This window comes from Neopsephotus bourkii, unplaced genomic scaffold, assembly GCF_033783945.1.
Source record: "Neopsephotus bourkii isolate Nb327-2 ecotype Australia unplaced genomic scaffold, CSIRO-AGI_Nbou_v1 NB_1433, whole genome shotgun sequence".
NCBI lineage: Eukaryota > Metazoa > Chordata > Aves > Psittaciformes > Psittacidae > Neopsephotus > Neopsephotus bourkii.
This window is the reverse complement of record NW_026901910.1, coordinates 2524906-2541145: the sequence shown is the minus strand read 5'-3', so window position 1 is coordinate 2541145 and position 16240 is coordinate 2524906. Positions and strand designations below refer to the sequence as shown.

Sequence of the window (16240 nt, the reverse complement as noted above, 5' to 3'; positions counted from 1 at the left end):
TCAGTGGGGAGAGGGGGGAAAGAAGCACGAGAGAAACCCCTGGACCAAAGCTAAGCCAAACCACAGGGATCGAGGCAACGCTCACAGCAGTTACAGAAAGTTTCCCCAGCCTCAGAAGGCAGGAACAGGACCTATGGATCATCTTCCTGCAGCAACACGAAGCAGGGCTTCCCTTGATGGAGGGCTTCGCTCCATCTTCCCCATTTCAGCTGCACCGGTGGAGAAACGCAAGCACAGTGGAGATGCAGCCACCTCTGAGGTGGGGGACTCTTGACCACAGCTCAACAAAGCTCCTCAGAACTATGCAAAGCAGCCAGCAGAAAGATTTTCCATCAAGACAAAGCAGCAGCCGAGGTGAGGTTGTGCTCTGAGGCCGGTGTGGTTTCGCTCCACTCAAACTCCCTCCCCATGCAAAGGCAAAACGCTCTCAGATCAGCTTCAAAACACCTTCCGCTGGTTGAGATTTCACAGCATCACAACTAAAACCTTGTGCAACCTGATGGCAGAGCCCAGGTTTAATGCAACCCATGCTCCAGGTCAGCACTCCAGAGATAGCCAGGATCAAGAGGCGTAGCCAACACAAAGGCAGCGAGGAACAACCTCCACGTGCCCAAAGCACTTCTGCTCGGGAGCCAAAAAGCCTCTTCTTGCAGCGGTCAGGCCCTTATTGCCTTTCCCAATCAAACACCACGTGAGCCGAGGCGTCCCCTTGGAAAACAGGATTAGCATCTCGCTCCCAGGCTTGCTGGCCTCCGATCTTCCCTTAGCAGGGCTGGGACCAACGCTCCCTGCCTCATGCAATGCTATGAGACATGCTTCTCCTGTGATAATTCGCTCTAATCCCTGCTAACCGCACTGCTAAAGAGCTCTAATCCCCAGGCACAGGCACACAGGCACTAATGGGAGTGTGGGGTGGGCTCAGCAAAGCCTGTAATGGACACCCAGCCCTGACTGAAAGGAGGTCAAGTGTAAATAGCAGGTCCAGGTCATGCCCGTGTATCAGTTCTCCAGCTCCAGGAGATGCTCCTTTGCAAACAAGTGGCTAAACCCCTGCTCCTTACAGCCCAGTACCAGCAGCAAAACATAAACTGCTTAACAGCAATATAAAAATAAAGGGGAAAGCCCCCCAAATCCAGTGATCCCCATCAAACAACTACTCATTTGCCTCTTGGAAGGGTGCCTGAGGGATTCAAATGGCTCATGCCTGGGACCAGAAGCCTCTTGAAATTCCTTGCTCCCCACAGGCTGGGCTACGAGCCCTGCAAACGCTGGTGCTGGCTTTGCCACCACAGAGACTTCCACAACCACAGGAGCATGGCCTGAGCCCTTCCAAAGCAAACCCACAGCTGGGCTCTGGCACTCTGTGGAAGAGACAGTGGTCCAGGACATCCCCACCCAGTGCTTATCACCGTCTCTGAGCATATACATTTCTTTCCAGCCAGGTTAAAACCATGACTTCAGCTGTTCTCACCTGATGATGCCATTTGTGGCTCCTTCAATGAAGTGATACATCACAGAATCACACCGTCCCAGACTGGTTTGGGTTGGAAGGGACCTTGAAGCTCCTCCAGCTTGAACCCCTTGCCACAGACAGGGACCCCTTCCACTAGAGCAGGCTGCTCCAAGCCCCTGTATCCAACCTGGCCTTGAGCACTGCCAGGGATGGGGCAGCCACAGCTTCTCTGGGCACCCTGTGCCAGCGCCTCAGCACCCTCACAGGGAAGAGCTTCTGCCTAAGAGCTCAGCTCAGTCTCCCCTCTGCCAGTTGAAAGCCATTCCCCCTTGTCCTGTCACCACATCTGTAAGAAGTCCCTCTCCAGCTTTCTTGTAGGCATCCCCGTACCCTGACATGGATTTACATACAGGATGCTACCAAGGTACTACTGTCATCACAGCAGAGCAGCTCAGACTGAGCATTTCTCTAACCAAACAAGCCCCTTCTCTCTCCTCAGACATTAATCTCCCTTTCCTTCATCACCCAGGGATACGGACAGACACGCAATGGGGATTCAGCTCCAACACCTCCAGCTGCTTGCTCTGGGGAAGGACGGGGCTGCCAAACCACACGTTAGAGTCTCCCAGAATGGGAAAGCAGAGATACTGCAAGGCTTGAGGTTAATTGGCAGTACATGGTGTGAGGAAGATGCTGTCAGGAAAGGGATGGCTGAGATCTCTTGGCAGGGCTGTCCCCTCACAATGGGAAAAGGGCTGAGGAACCTTCACTCATGTTAATCTCTTTCATCACCCCACAAAGAGATCTCAACCCCTCTAAGCTGGCTCAAACACACCTGAAGAACATGCTGTGCCAACACATTTTGTAAGCAGCTACACATGACCTCACAGCTTGGGATGGATTCATTGCGTATCTGCAGCCACGCAAAATGACTCCATGCCCAGAATCAAGACCACAATTACTTGTGCTGCCCTGACCATGATCCAACACACTTCTGATGTAGAAGAACTCCACTGATGGCCCTGCTGCTGGGAACATACCTGTCCTAAAAAGAAGCCTCTTACGCTTGCCTCAGGAAAGGATCAGACATGCAGACACTCAGCCAAACACCTTCAATCTGTCCATTATAAGGAATTCCTCAACCTTCACTCGATTTTCAGTCCAAGATGTGCATAAACTGATCTCTCTGTACCCTTGCCTTAGCCCTTGCCCCCAGGCTGAGTCAACATCACATCACACCAGACACGAGGGTACCACATGGCAGGACAGAGTCTGAAGAGCCCCCAAGCAAGGATGATGTTCAACCCCTAAAATATCTCCATCCACATCAAAGTCTCTGTCCTCCACTCGTCAGCACTCTCATTCATAAACCAAGAATGCTTGTTAAAGCTGGAAGGGCTGGAAACACATTGGTGGTGTCCATGCAATGCCAAGTGCCTACTGGAAGGTGCCCATGGATATTCCTACAGCATTCCTCAAGCCCAGAACACCTCCACGTGATGCAGAGAGCAGGAAGCTGCTGATGCAGAAGGGGTGAAGCCGATGACGAAGCAGCACCAAAGGCAGCTCCAGGTCACCTCCGGAGCACACACACTGCCCTGGGGCAGCAAGGGACGGGGGCGAAGCTTGCCACATCCCTCTGCAGCTGCAGATTCCTGCCGCCCATCCCATCCAACCCCACCTCCGCAGCCTTCCTGGCCAACCCTTCCCTTCAGGGCAAGGCCAGCCAGCCATACAGCCAAGCTGGCAAAAACCCCACGGACGATTGCTCAATGGAGGGGGCAAGTTGAAGCGTATCACATCCCCCATGGATTGCTAAGGCCTTACCAGAGAAAGCCCTTCTTGGGCTTTTGATAGCATCTCCATACAGCAGGGAGTGTTTTGGCTCTGCACCCTATGAGCAAAGTGAGTAAGTGCAGAAGAGGAGAACCAGCCCAAGAGCTTCACCCCATCCTCACCTGGTGACCATCACGTCCCCATCTCACCACCTTTCTACCACCACACATGAAGACTCCAGGTCTGTCCTCCCGTATCAGGCCGAGCTGCCCAGTTGTCTTTGCAGTTACCAACAGAGGAGAGATGAGGGTGTTTATCTTTGAAACCAAACAAATAATTGCACAGGCTTTTGCAAACAGATCAGGGCTGGGAGGTCAGAGCGGGGCTGGTAAATCTCAGCACTGTTTGCTCAAACTAAATAATATTAGAGCAAAGATAATCAATCACTTTAATCAACCAAAATATTTATAAGTCTTCAGAGCAAATAGTCAGCTCTGCCAGCAGCTGCCAAGAGACGGCAGGTAGCATAACGATCCACATACCTCTAATTCCCCTGCGCTAGATATGGATTTACTTCTCTGCATCACTGGATTTACTGCCACTGAAGACTTGCACTTGCAAGTACTTTGAACCCTCCTCTCTGAAGGCATCCCTCCTCCCTCCCTGTGGCTCACAAATGCACACACAACAGTCCCTGCAGCTGAAATCAAAGCCAAAGTAACTCATAATATTCACTGCACACTCTGAGCATCTTCTCTATGCCTTCTGCATCTCTCACCGCAGCTTCATTTAATGTGAGGGGAGAAAGAGCCTAGTATTATTTCTTTTTAAGCAGAGAAGGGAACTAAGGCAAAGAACAAGGGGATTTTCCCAAGCACACCAGGCAGTTGAAGAGCTCTGTGATTAAGCCTTCTCCATCCCAGACTGAGCACAGAGCTGCGCTGCACCATGGAACCTCTTGGTTATCCACCATCTCCATGCATGAGAACAACGGGTTTCCCCATCAATCTCAGCAATGCCTTCTTCTCTAGCTCCTACTTCGAGGGAACTTCCCACCAGGAAGGGACCAGTGCAGAGACTGGCCCTGGGAAGATGAAGAAGGTGGGAGTGAGCTGGGGAAGGAGGCCAAAGATGCATTGGGCTCCCCCATCAGCTTCAGTCATCCCCATCCCAGCCCCAAGGGTTGTCCAGGATTATGTCACCTATTGGCCTCAGCCTGGAGAGACAGGAGAATGAAGGGATAAATCAGAGCAGTGCTCTGGAGGTGCTCGGATCTGCCCAGAGGAAGCCTGAGCTTGGAAACCTCAGTGAAGGCTGGGGGGGTGAAAGAGGCTGAGACACTCGCATCCACCCCGCAAGCAGCATCCGGAAGCTATTAAGGAATTACAGGCTCCCTGGCCCGGAGCCTTCCCCAGCAGAAGTGCCTGGGAGCAGATGGTGAAAGGGCTGATTGAGTTCGGCTGCTCAGGCCAACAGGCTATTAGGAGGAGACACAAATGGAGGAGGGGGTGGAGGGGGCGTCATTTGGCAACTCAGGAGCCGGGAGCCCTTGCCAGGAACTCTGGGAATCCTCCACCAAGTGTAAGAGGCTTGAAGGAGCTACAGCAGGGCCCTGGATGGGTGGCTTGGGGGCTGCCAGCTCCTGATGCTTAAGGGGCCCTAAGTGTATGGTTAGCAGGAGACAAAGGTTCCTCTCCCCAGGCATCTTCATCTCCAAAGGCAGCACAGCCACTGGAGTGGACAGGCACCCTTCCAGGGAGGCAGGATGCCCTCAGAGACCTATATCCCTGCAGTCACAGCCCCAGGAGCTACGCGCTCCCGAGCCTTGATCCCGGTTGAGAAGGAGACGTAAGAGCTATCAGCTCAGCAGCCCTTCCTGCCCATGGAGCCAGCCTTCCTCACAAACAAATGCAAAGACACTGGATTTTCAACCTGGTCTAATCCCACCCCACGGGAGGGCACTGGGCATGGGACGAGCCCTCCCAAACTGCCTTCTAAAAGGGGATGGGACTCGAGTGACTCTGGATGGAGAGGAGGTGAGAGGAAGAAAGGCCACAGCAAGAGCCATGTAGGACAGGAGGAAAAAAGCCAACAGGCAAAAGAAGCATATATCTGATTCTAAAGTCACCCACAGTGCCAGTCCTGCTGAAGATAATGCCAAGTGTTTGAGTAAAAACACTGATGGAAGAACCCAAATTGCCTGGGGATGGAGGGAGGGTTTACACCCTCCTTGGGCAATGGGGTGACCCCAAAAATCAACACAACCCCAAGCTCTGGGCTCCCTGCCCTGGCAAACCAGCTGCACACACCACTGTGCCCTGCAGGGGACAGGCACCAGCTGCAGGGCATCCTCGCCTCCGAATCCATCCTTCTTTTTCCAAGGGAGGGATACATCCAATGAGCTCCCCTGGGCTGCCTTGGCTGACTGCTGCTGCTCCTGAGGTTGGGAAATCGGGAGCCTCATCAGGCTGTGCTGGAGGGGCGGGCACGGAGCAGCTCCATGACCGTAAGGGGATCTTTTCGGAGCAATCTTTTCCAAGACAAGTCATGAGATTATTTCTTGCCTGGAATTCGCTCCCGCGGCTCCCATCGGCCCCGGATTGCTGAGTCAAGAGACCGCCGGGGCTGTGCCCTCCACATGAGTGAATTAACTGCCATAGGGAGCGCTGGGGCGGCTGGGGGGTGCGGGATGAAAGGAGGGAGGGACCCGATGACTCCTGGAGAGCCTTCAGGCCCCGGTTTGGCAGCTGCTTTGCAACCAAGTTAGTCACCAGATTAGAGCACAGTTACACATGCTGGCACACGGCTGCTTAAAGGCACACTACCCCTACCTTTGCTTTCCTTCTTTTTCTCTGGCTTTCCCCCCACCTCCTTTTTTCCTTCTTTTTTAGGCTCTCAATGCATGCTTGGGACCAGCAAACTCACTGGAAGCTGAGGAAGAAGACACCAAACGGCTTGGGCTGGTGGTCCAGCCCCGGAGGCAGCCCCCGCTCCCTCCCCACCCACCCCATTGATGTGATGCTGGTCCAGGCAGGTCACTCCATAGGATCCACATGGCCCCAGCCGCTCGGGGCTGGGCTGTTTGAAAGCAGGAACACAAGAGAATCACACAAGAGAGTCATCCAGCCGAAAGGCAAAGCAGGCGCATGGCTGGGGCCTTTCAAGTCGCAAGCTTTAAAGCCAGCTTCAAATCTGGAGCCGCTTAAAGGGATGGAAACCAGCCCCAGTGACTAACCACCCCGCAGGGCCACAGCTACCAGGACAGCTCCGAAATCCCACTGCTGACGCTGGAAAAGCGGAACTTTCCCAGCACCATGGTGGCACCGGGCTTCCCAGAACCAGGGAAAACCCTCTGACATGCAATTCCTTTGCATCCCTTCAAAAGGATGGGGCCGGCAACTGCCACGGGGTCAGGATGCACCGCGATGCTGCTGCCAACTTGCTGGACCCATCCCATGGCTGATGCTGGGGACTGAGGAAATGAGTTTTTCCTCACTTCTGGCTGCAACGAGGAGGAATTGCGTTTACTGACCTCACAAAGCAGTCTGGAGAGACCAAGTGGTTGGGTAACCCGCCTTGAGCGTTTGAAAAGAGAAAGCACTTGGCACTGAGCTTTAAAACCGCTTCTAACAATAATGTGTAAAAGAAGAAGAGAAAGAAAAAGACCCAAATTTCACGTGTTCCACCTCATTCTCTTTGAATTTTCCAGTGCAAAAAGCAAGGAGTATTCAGCTTTTGCAAGAAACAACAGAAGTTTCTTCTGACAGTTCAGGTTTCGGTAAACAATTCTGCATAACTAAAAGGTAAGGGAAAGAAAACCCCCACCACCCTGCTGCTTCTCGAACACTGACCAAAACGAAGTGGTTTTGCACACACACATGCAGACACCTATGAAAAAAAAAGCTTTCATGTGGGTCAAAAAGCCGCATTTTGATTATTGCGATAGATGCTGCTGACAGGGTGATGAAGAAAGCAACAGGAAACAAACCCCACAGTGCTTCCTAATGTCCAGCTCCACTTTCTGGGGTCTACCAGCTGCAAACATCAGTGGCAGCTTTCCCTGAGTCAGCGGTTTTATCCAGAGACCTCTAAGGACACTGCAGGAGAGGCAGCATCCCAGTGGGAATCCCAGCCTCCACAAGGACATGCAATCCTCACCCTGAAGGGATGCAGCACTAAGCCATTTGCCTCCCCCCTCAGTCTAGCTCCCAGGCCAAATCACAGTCAATCAGTACACTCAGACTGGAAGTCCCAAAGATCAGATGGGTCCTGGCCTGCCTGGTGCTGTGGAGGAGGCAGAGAGGTAAAGCTTAACACACACCATAAGAAAACCTATATAAGACATTGGCATACATTGCTCAGAGAAGCTGTGGCTATCCTATCTCTGGTTCAAGGCCAGGCTGGACACAGGGGCTTGGAGCAACCTGCTCTAGTGGAAGGTGTCCCTGCCCACGGCAGGGGTTGGAACTGGATGAGCTTTAAGGTCCCTTCCAGCACAAACCAGTCTGGGATTCTATGATTCTATAGATACAGCAAGGAGAGGGAGACCTGGAGCACACACTGGGGATGCTCCCACGTCCCTGCTGCAGCAGAACAGGGGCACCGTGCCCCAGTTTCCCCTCAAACCACATCTCATCAGGCCTTTCTTCAACATCCTTCGGGGTCAGAGGCCCCAGAAGCATGCATGCTGCATTACAGAACAAGAAGCAAAGTCCCACTGGCTCCTTCTCCTGCGCTCCCCACCAGCCATCTGAAGAATGCCTTGGAATCATGTCAACTATTTGCAATGGGATTGGGGGGGAGAAGGGGCACGGGGAGGGGAGCGCGGGGGGAGCCACTCCACTTTTGACTCAGTGTCTGGCTTCTTTCATCAAACCCACATTCCTACTCATGCCATCACCCTCCGGGAAAGTGCGACAACGTACATAATCCATGTGGAGCCAATTTAACATCCCCTCTGCGTAAGAAAACGGGTTTTGTTCATTAACAAGCCCTGAACGCTTCAGCCGGGGTGAGGAGCCAGCCTGCAGCTCCACCACCACCCCAGCAACAGAAGCTTTCCTACATACAGCCACGTCCTAAAGCAGAGCAACATCCCTCCAAACCCACCCTGGGAATGCTGGCTTGGAATAACACAGCACCGGCCACCCCAGATGCGTCTCTGCCTCTTCTGTCTTCATAGGAAAGGTTTAACAGGAGGCAAAAAAGCTGCAAAGTAGGAATTGCTGGAGGAGGGGATTGCTGCGGTGTCCAACACCCACCATGAGATGATGGGGATGGGAATGGGAATTACAGCTTAGAGCCAGACAGAGACCTGTTATCCCAATCCACACCGAGGGCTGCCACCAGCACATGGTAAATAGGATGCTCACGGTAGATAGGATGCTCATGGTGACCTCTGATCTCCAACTCTCACTCCCAAACCACAGAAAGGAGGGGATTTTCCTCTCTGGAAAGGAAAGCTGCTAGTTCTTCCTCACATTTGTAATAGGTTATATCTACAGCTACAGGAACCAGCTGTGGGATGGCTGTGCTACACCAGCACAGCATCCTGGCTTCTTGCATTACAAACAACGGGTCCACCTGCATGGCGCAGAGCACTGACAGCAACTTGAGGAACAACACCATAAAAACAAGTCAGAAATTACTGGGAGCCACCCAGTACATTGGAGCAGGGAACAGGACAACTCAGAGCACTGGTGGATGCAAGCCCAAGAGCCTTCAGCTGAACAGAGGCTGCCACAGAGGAGCTCAGGCTTTGCATGCAAACATTAGCAGGCTGTTAATGCTCCTCACTTTCAGGTCTATTGTCTACAACCTACGAGGCTGGGGCTTTTAACCAAATTACAACCTGAAACCACCCTGATTTTATGCCTTTTCTTGGCCACATCTCAGAAGCTGACATCAAATTATACATCCCAGCCAGATGCGAGACCCTCCTGTGTTCATTCACGTTGATATTCAGGCAAAGCCACCTGCAGATCTGTATGTTTTCAGGTAATTACCACCAAAAGCCGCTGCATTCAAACCCCCAAACCTAGATAGACCAGGACAGCGCAGTTCCACCGGCTGCATGTGCATGCAGCAGGGCTGAACCCAGTTGTGCAAGAGCATCTCAGCCGTTATCTCTGGAGCCATCTCATAGAGTTTTGCCATCAGCAGAACTCAAGTGCTTCTCTCCCCTCGAATTCCACTGCACCTGGGAAAAATGTAGGAGCTTGTAGGAGAATCAATAAATATTTATTGTTTAACCAGCAGTATTTTGACTGGAGATGTAAGCATGGCCCCGTGCCAGTGAAACCAGAGCCTCCCTGGCCAGCACTGCAAACAAATCTTTTTCTGTATCTAGCTGGAAGATTATAAACTACACAATGAGGGGGAAAAAAAAGAAGGAAAAAGAAACACAGGCAGAGAGCAGCTTAGTCACGGAAGAGGAACAAAACTGCTGAGATGTAAAACTATGTCGTGGGTTTATAAAACAAGGGGGATGCAGGCCAGATTTCTGGCTGAGGCAGCTGTACCGTTTGTATCAGGTATACATCTGTCCCACTGGCTTCTGAAGTGATGAGGATTTGTCCTGGATCAGAGCACCTATCGCTGCCTTCAGTGGAGCTACACTGATGGAGATGAGCTGCAGAGTGGCCCATAACCAAAAAGCAGATGTGGGGAGTTAGGTCTTGACCTATGGAGGCAAAATCTTGCACCCATCAAAGATCACAGCTTCCATGGGGATCCCCCAAGTTCACAGTGCAATGAAGAGTCAGTGGCTGGCTCCGGGGGCATTTTAATGATCCAGTAAGGTAGATAATCCCCTCCTCCTTCACTTGAGTCAATCCTCTGGTACCATCCCACCAAGCACTGATGAAAATCTGGAAGCCTGGAAGATGCCACCAGCTCCAGCCTTTGGATCCATTCCAGGGACAGCAATGACACTTGCTCTCCTAAATCATGTAATCTGCTCACCTTGGGAGCAAAAGGAAAGGACTCTTTCCTTGTCTGGGAGAAATCCACTTGGATTTGCTCCTTTCTTCAAAATCCCATCTGATACCAGTACCACATCTGAAAACAACCATTTGGGATGACAGATCTGTAAGTTTACATCCCTAAATTGTGTTCAGACATGGTTTTACTTACACCCACCTCTTCCCCGAGTGCCTGAGATGGATCTGCTATCACCAAAACAGCAACTAGTGAAGAACCCCCCATCCATACAGCATCAAACTGTAATCCAGGGTCTAACCACAGGCCAACCTTCGCACCCTAAACCCACACAAGAGGGATCCATTCAGGATGATGCAGCCGTATTCAAAAGCTGGCTCCCCAGTCGAACTCAGCATGCCACAGTCCCATTGGAAAGAGCACACATGTTGCTGGCTCCTTGCTGCCTGCCAGCAATCTGCTATGGATTTGGGAGAGCAGGGATGGCACAGGACGTGCTTGTCAGCTCGCTTTGGAGAGCTCCAGTGCGGCATTCCAGCATGAGGCTGTGTTATCCCTTCATTTTATAAGGCCTATCAAAGCATGGCACACTGTAATTACATGGCAAATTAGCAGCCACTTCGTGTAACAACGCTGTAATTACACACTTGTTACATGCTTTGGGGAGTTTATGATGGAAACCTGGAAGGAATGGGGTTCTGCTCCTCTTTCCTGGAAACCTCATTCCCTGTACCCATGTTAAAATGGTTTAGTCAAGGATATGCTTTAGACCTGTATCCCTGACAGAGAAGTCCACAGAGCTGCCCTCTTTCTGACTCTTCCCACCTTTTGTCCCTTAAGTAGACAGAAGGTGACACTAAAAAGGCTGGAGCTGGTGGCAGACGGTCCCCTCCCTCCAGGGAACCTCTCATTCCCCCATCCTAGCTGGATACCACAGTAATGGGCATTTTGTAAACACATAGACAGATAATTGCTCTTTTTCAGTTCAAATTCTCACCTCCTCCACAGGCAATCAGCACCGAAAATGCCAGAGGAGCCCAAAGCCCTCAATTTATTAGAGTCTTGCACTTGTTGGCTGATGATTCATGCCCACACAGAGCAATCCACAGCCAAAGTCGAGCTCTCACCTTTGCTGTTAATGCAAAAGCTTTCAGAAAGATGCCAAATGCAATTCTCTGCATCCCTGAGGTCACTTCACCTTTCAGAGCTTGTTTCCCTTCCTCTTTTGCTGGGCTTCCATGCAAACCCTCTCTACAAGCCACCACCAATACAGCTTTCACAATAGTAGTTGGGAAACTGAGTCACACAGCGGCTGATATAGCCATAGGGACCAGCCTGGAGTGCTCTGCAAGGATAATACAAGATCAAACCTTCCCTTTTGGAAAAGCAGGTCCTACATCCACATCCACACCGCATGCAGGCTGGCTGCTTCCTGCGGCAACCACAGCAGGAGAAACGTTCCTTCAGCCCTGACCTGATGTTGTCCCAGACCCCGAACAGAGGGAAAACCTCTTGCCAGATGAAAATACACCCCTGGGATGCCACCCCCACACAGGCCAATGGGAACAACGCCTCCAGCTCCCAGCTGTCCTTAAGCCCATGGGGTTGTCCCACCTCCCTGCAGTCAGGATTCCACACTGCCTCTGCCCAGATTCCTCTTTTCATGCCAGGCCAACACAAACCCACCACCATGCACATAACACACCTCCAGAGAAGGGAAGTGGATGCAGGAGCATCTCTGCCTCACCAGGAACCCCCAACATGACCACCTGCATTACAGCCCTTCCCTGGTACCCTGTGGGATCTCTCAGGGGCACCAAGCCAGCAGCTTCATTAGTTATCTCGGAGTACTTGGGAGTCCCAGTTATGGGCTGCCAACTCCCAGCAAGGGGTGTGGAGCTGCTCTTAATGGGCCACAGAAAGCAAATGGAGCTTTGCAGAACTGGAGGAAACACATTTATTTCCAGAGGGCAGCGTTTACTAGTTGCAAGGTGAAGTTCCCACTAGGGCTGGTTTTCACATAGTTTGGAGCTTTGCTGTCTGAATAAAGCCAGTAAACTAAATCACACCATCCCACTGGTAGATCAGTCATAGAATCCCAGACTGGTTTGGGCTGGAAGGGACATTAAAGCTCATGGAGTTTCAGCCCCCACGCCATGAGCACCTTCCAATAGACCAGTCCTATATCTGCAATCAAATGTGATGTTGCCATCTCCTCTATCAGATCCTATAATGAAAACCCATGCACGTACAACTTGCATGTTAAAGGAGCAGCCCACCACCGTGGCTTTTTGGCTCCTGACCTACCCATCTCACTCACACATTCTTGCTGGCAACAGCAGGGAGGAATGTGGCGTTGGAAGCTTTGTACAACTTCACATCCCTTTTGGGTTATTTTTAAACCCTTTGGACACACTACAAATCCCATCGAACTCATACACGCAGGAGTGGGCTGGAGCTGGGTTTCATTTCAGGGGTGTGAGAGGGACACAGTACCAATGCACTTCTGCAGTTTTGCACAGCATCAAGCACCTGGCACATTAAACAACTTGCACAATTGAAAACCTACGGCTGCAAGGACTCCCCCTGTGCAAGGTTAACCCTATGGATCCCGTGAAGCAAATCTGTTTGTTGTTTGCTGGTGCGGAAAGGAACAGGGGGGCCAATGCCCATTTTGAAGAGGGCAATGGGCACATTTGATGGCACAGACACCGAGACCAAAGGCTGAACAAGCAGTCTTATGAGGACTTCAGGCTGAGGGACCTGAGGGTTTAGTCTGGAGAAGGCTCAGGGGGGACCTTATCTCTCCCTACAACTGCCTGACAGGAGGATGGAGCCAGGAGGGGCTGGGCTCTGCTCCCAAGGAACAAGGGATGGGACAAGAGGAAACAGCCTCAAGCTGCACCAGGGCAGGTTTAGATGGAGCTGAAGAACAATTCCTACCCCAAACGGTGCTCAGGCATTGGAACAGGCTGCCCAGGGCAGTGCTGCAGTCACCGTCCCTGGATGTGGTCACAAACCATGCAGATGCCCTCAGTGCCATGGGTTAGTGACAGCCTTGGCAATGCTGGGGTAACAGTTGGACTTGATCTTAAAAGGTCTTTTCCAACCTGGCTGATTCTGTGAAGCCCAAACCACACAGGAGCAGAGAAAAACTATGTCTCCCACGCATCCCTGGGTGCCAGTAACATGTAGCAGCATCCACACTCCTCTCAACATCAATCCAACCAAGCAAGAAAGCTACAGCATCCTCTAAAAAGTTGAGAGGGGAAATGAGGTTAAGCCAGCTAATTGACAGCACTGACCTTTCTGGCTCACAGCGTTAGCGTAGCCACCAAAACAGAAGCCACTGCAGCTGAAGCCGACAGGGAGTCAAGCTCTTTTTTACCTTTTGGGGTTTTATTTTTCAGCTCTCTTCCTGCTGAAGTTTAAACTTTGGGTCACCTCTAAAACGCTGTCACAAGCTGCAAAAGAGCTTTTGCAGAGCGAAAAACGAACTTCAGACAGGGTGAAACATCATGTCCTCACTTCAGGCACAAGGCAGTTACATTGACCCAATGCTCAAACAGCTGAACACCAGAAACGCCCCTGACCTGCTCTCACCCACGCCAGGAGCGCCTAAATTCAAACAGATACGTTGAAGTGAAAAACAACCCCCAGGTGTTTCTCCCTATCCCATTTTTTTCCCCTTGCAACAAGCAGGCTGCTGTCACCACCTGAGTAAAGCTCCAGTGCACTTTCTTTTAACCAAAACTGCAGGAAATCGGCACAAACAGCTCAACTCCACCTTGAATCTGCTTTGGAAAATCATCTTACTGTCCCTGTTGCACTTTGAAGCCGGGTCCCTCCAAGCCCACACCTTAAAGTTAGGGTCAGCTTTGCTGTTGGGGACACACAGTCCCAAAAGAGCTACAACAAGCAACCGAGTCCTCTCTACAGCAAGGGGAGGGGGAAGATGGATTATGCAAAGCTATGTCCCTGCGCTGGATACTATATAGCAGATCGCCCAGACGTCTGCTTCATTACCGGAGCTCTGCAGACGAGCTGATGCTACACAAGCATCTACTCCAAGCCGGAGCCTGCAACCCCTGTGCGCTCCAGCGCTCGGCTGGAGCTGTCATTCCAAGTTCGCACATGCAGCCTGGAACCCCATTGCCTGGCAGGAGCCGAGCTGAGCCCCTTCCTGGGTTTCCTCGAAACTTGCTCACTGGCAAAGGAAGGCGCAGCTCTAATTCGATTTTCTCCGCCGCGCCGGCGCTGCACGAACCCAGCAAACCTCCACCGCAGCGGGAATTACAACAGGGCTCACTTCCCCCTCCCCTGCACCCTTGTAAAAGGAAGCGTTTGCCCTGCAGACCCTCCAAGCCCCATCCTCTACCTCGGCAGAGCAAGGCAGACATCAGTCGAGCGCCCGGGGTCAGCAATCAGACAACATCAGTATGTGAATAACAGCCCTTATTATGGTAAATACTCAACTACGAGCATTAACCGCAGCCAGCTAAACTTAACGCTACAACAGAAAAGAAACCCACACGCTTTGAGTAACATGGTGCTATCGTCCCTGGTAGCTCCTGCACCCTTCCTCCACCCATTTCCCCAGCTCCAGAGAGGAAAAAGCAAATCAAAGCAGCGGGTTTTCCTAGTTTAAATCTAGACGAGGTACCGCTGGAGTTTTGTTTCCTAAATACCACGCAAGATACTTCCAGCGAGGGATGGGGGGGAATGTCCACCCCAGACAAGCAGCTTGTGCTGGGCTGCCAGTTTTCCACTCGGGAAAAGACGGGGTGTCCCGGGGTTAAAAAACAACCCATGGGAGAGCATCTCCGCTGCTCCCAGCCCGAGGTGCTCGCCTACATCCCCGCAAGGATGCCAGAAGCATGAGGAAAGGCAGCTGGACGGGCGGCGGGTTGGTGTTTAAGCAAAGCGGTGGCTTGAGGCGGTGGGGGGGAAAGTCTTCAAACTGCTCGGAAATTAAGTTCGCCCTCGCCTTTCCCCCAGCGGTGCTGCGGGACAGAGCCTGGCGGGCGCCGCCGTTATTTAGGGGGTGGGTTTCATTTCCCCTTCCCCAAAACACCCCCCATAAACCGTTCCCGGTCAGACATCCCCCACCACCACCACCACCACCACCACCACCACCACCACCACCACCGCCAACGCCGCCGCCGCCCTGGCTACGAAACAAGGGGGAGAAAGGGTGCAAAGGGTTCCCCGACGAGGGGGTCACAGAGACGGGAGGGCGCTCACCGGGGGACGGGAAGAGCTCGCTGTCCACCTTCTCTGTCTTGATGATGGTCAGGTCCACCGCCGCCTTCATGGCTGCGGCGGCGGCGGCGCGCCGGGATCGGGGGGCGGCGGCTACTGAGCCCCGCCGAGCGCGGAGCGGGGCGCCCGGGCGCCTGCCTTCCTCTTCTTCCTCCTCTTCTTCTTCTTCTTCCTCCTCTTCCTCTTTCCTCCCGCGCTTCCTCGCTCCTCTCTCCCGCTCCGCTCCCCCGCCGCCCCTTCCGCGCTCCCTCGTTACCGCTCCGCTCCGCCTCGCCCCGCCGCGCTGCCACCGCCCCGGCCCGGCCCGAGCCGCCGAGGGGAGGGCGTTGGGCCGGCCCCGAGCGGTGACAGCGGCGGGTGGGACCCGCTTGTGCCCGCCCCGGGGGCGGCTCCCGTACCCGGCGCCGCGGGGAGCGGAGCTGGAGCTGCCCCAGGGGGGTAAAGAAGTGATGGAGGGCACGGGGTGATGGGGGTCAGCGCAGCCAGCGGGAATTTGGGCGCTGCTGCTGCTGCTCCGCTTGCATCCATACCCCGAAACACGAAGGGAACGTAGAGTTGGAGTTTTAGCACGGGTAAAACGCCGCAGGCAGCCCTGAGCCAAGGCTCTTGAAACCAGTTGCTTTCACCCTGCTTGTGTGGACATGCACCTTCCACACTTACATGGCCCCTTCCATTCTCACATCACCCCTCCCTCTTGTACCACCATTGCGGCTGCCCACTCGGGTGCTCTGCCACCAGCTAGCACATCTGAATCTGACTCTGTGAGCCTTAGGGCAAACTGTGCTTGCATCGAAGGCGGCTGTTCACAAG

General features: G+C 52.9%; 1 protein-coding gene and 1 long non-coding RNA gene across 4 annotated transcripts in view; both read right to left on the bottom strand.

The window, feature by feature from the left end:
* The window catches only part of LOC133220401 (uncharacterized), a 132076-nt gene that overhangs the window by 28578 nt on the left and 87258 nt on the right, over nucleotides 1-16240 (bottom strand). The window lies entirely within an intron of this gene.
* Nucleotides 1-16240, bottom strand: part of ETS1 (ETS proto-oncogene 1, transcription factor) — a 71400-nt gene that overhangs the window by 28578 nt on the left and 26582 nt on the right. The window contains exon 1 of one of the 3 annotated variants that reach the window (XM_061368443.1): nucleotides 15413-15518. The exons of the other annotated variants lie outside the window; for them this stretch is intronic. Coding sequence (XP_061224427.1) covers nucleotides 15413-15482 — 70 coding nt within the window. The 5' untranslated portion in view covers nucleotides 15483-15518. Of the gene's footprint in view, nucleotides 1-15412; nucleotides 15519-16240 lie in introns of those variants that run through there. 3 annotated transcript variants of the gene reach the window in all.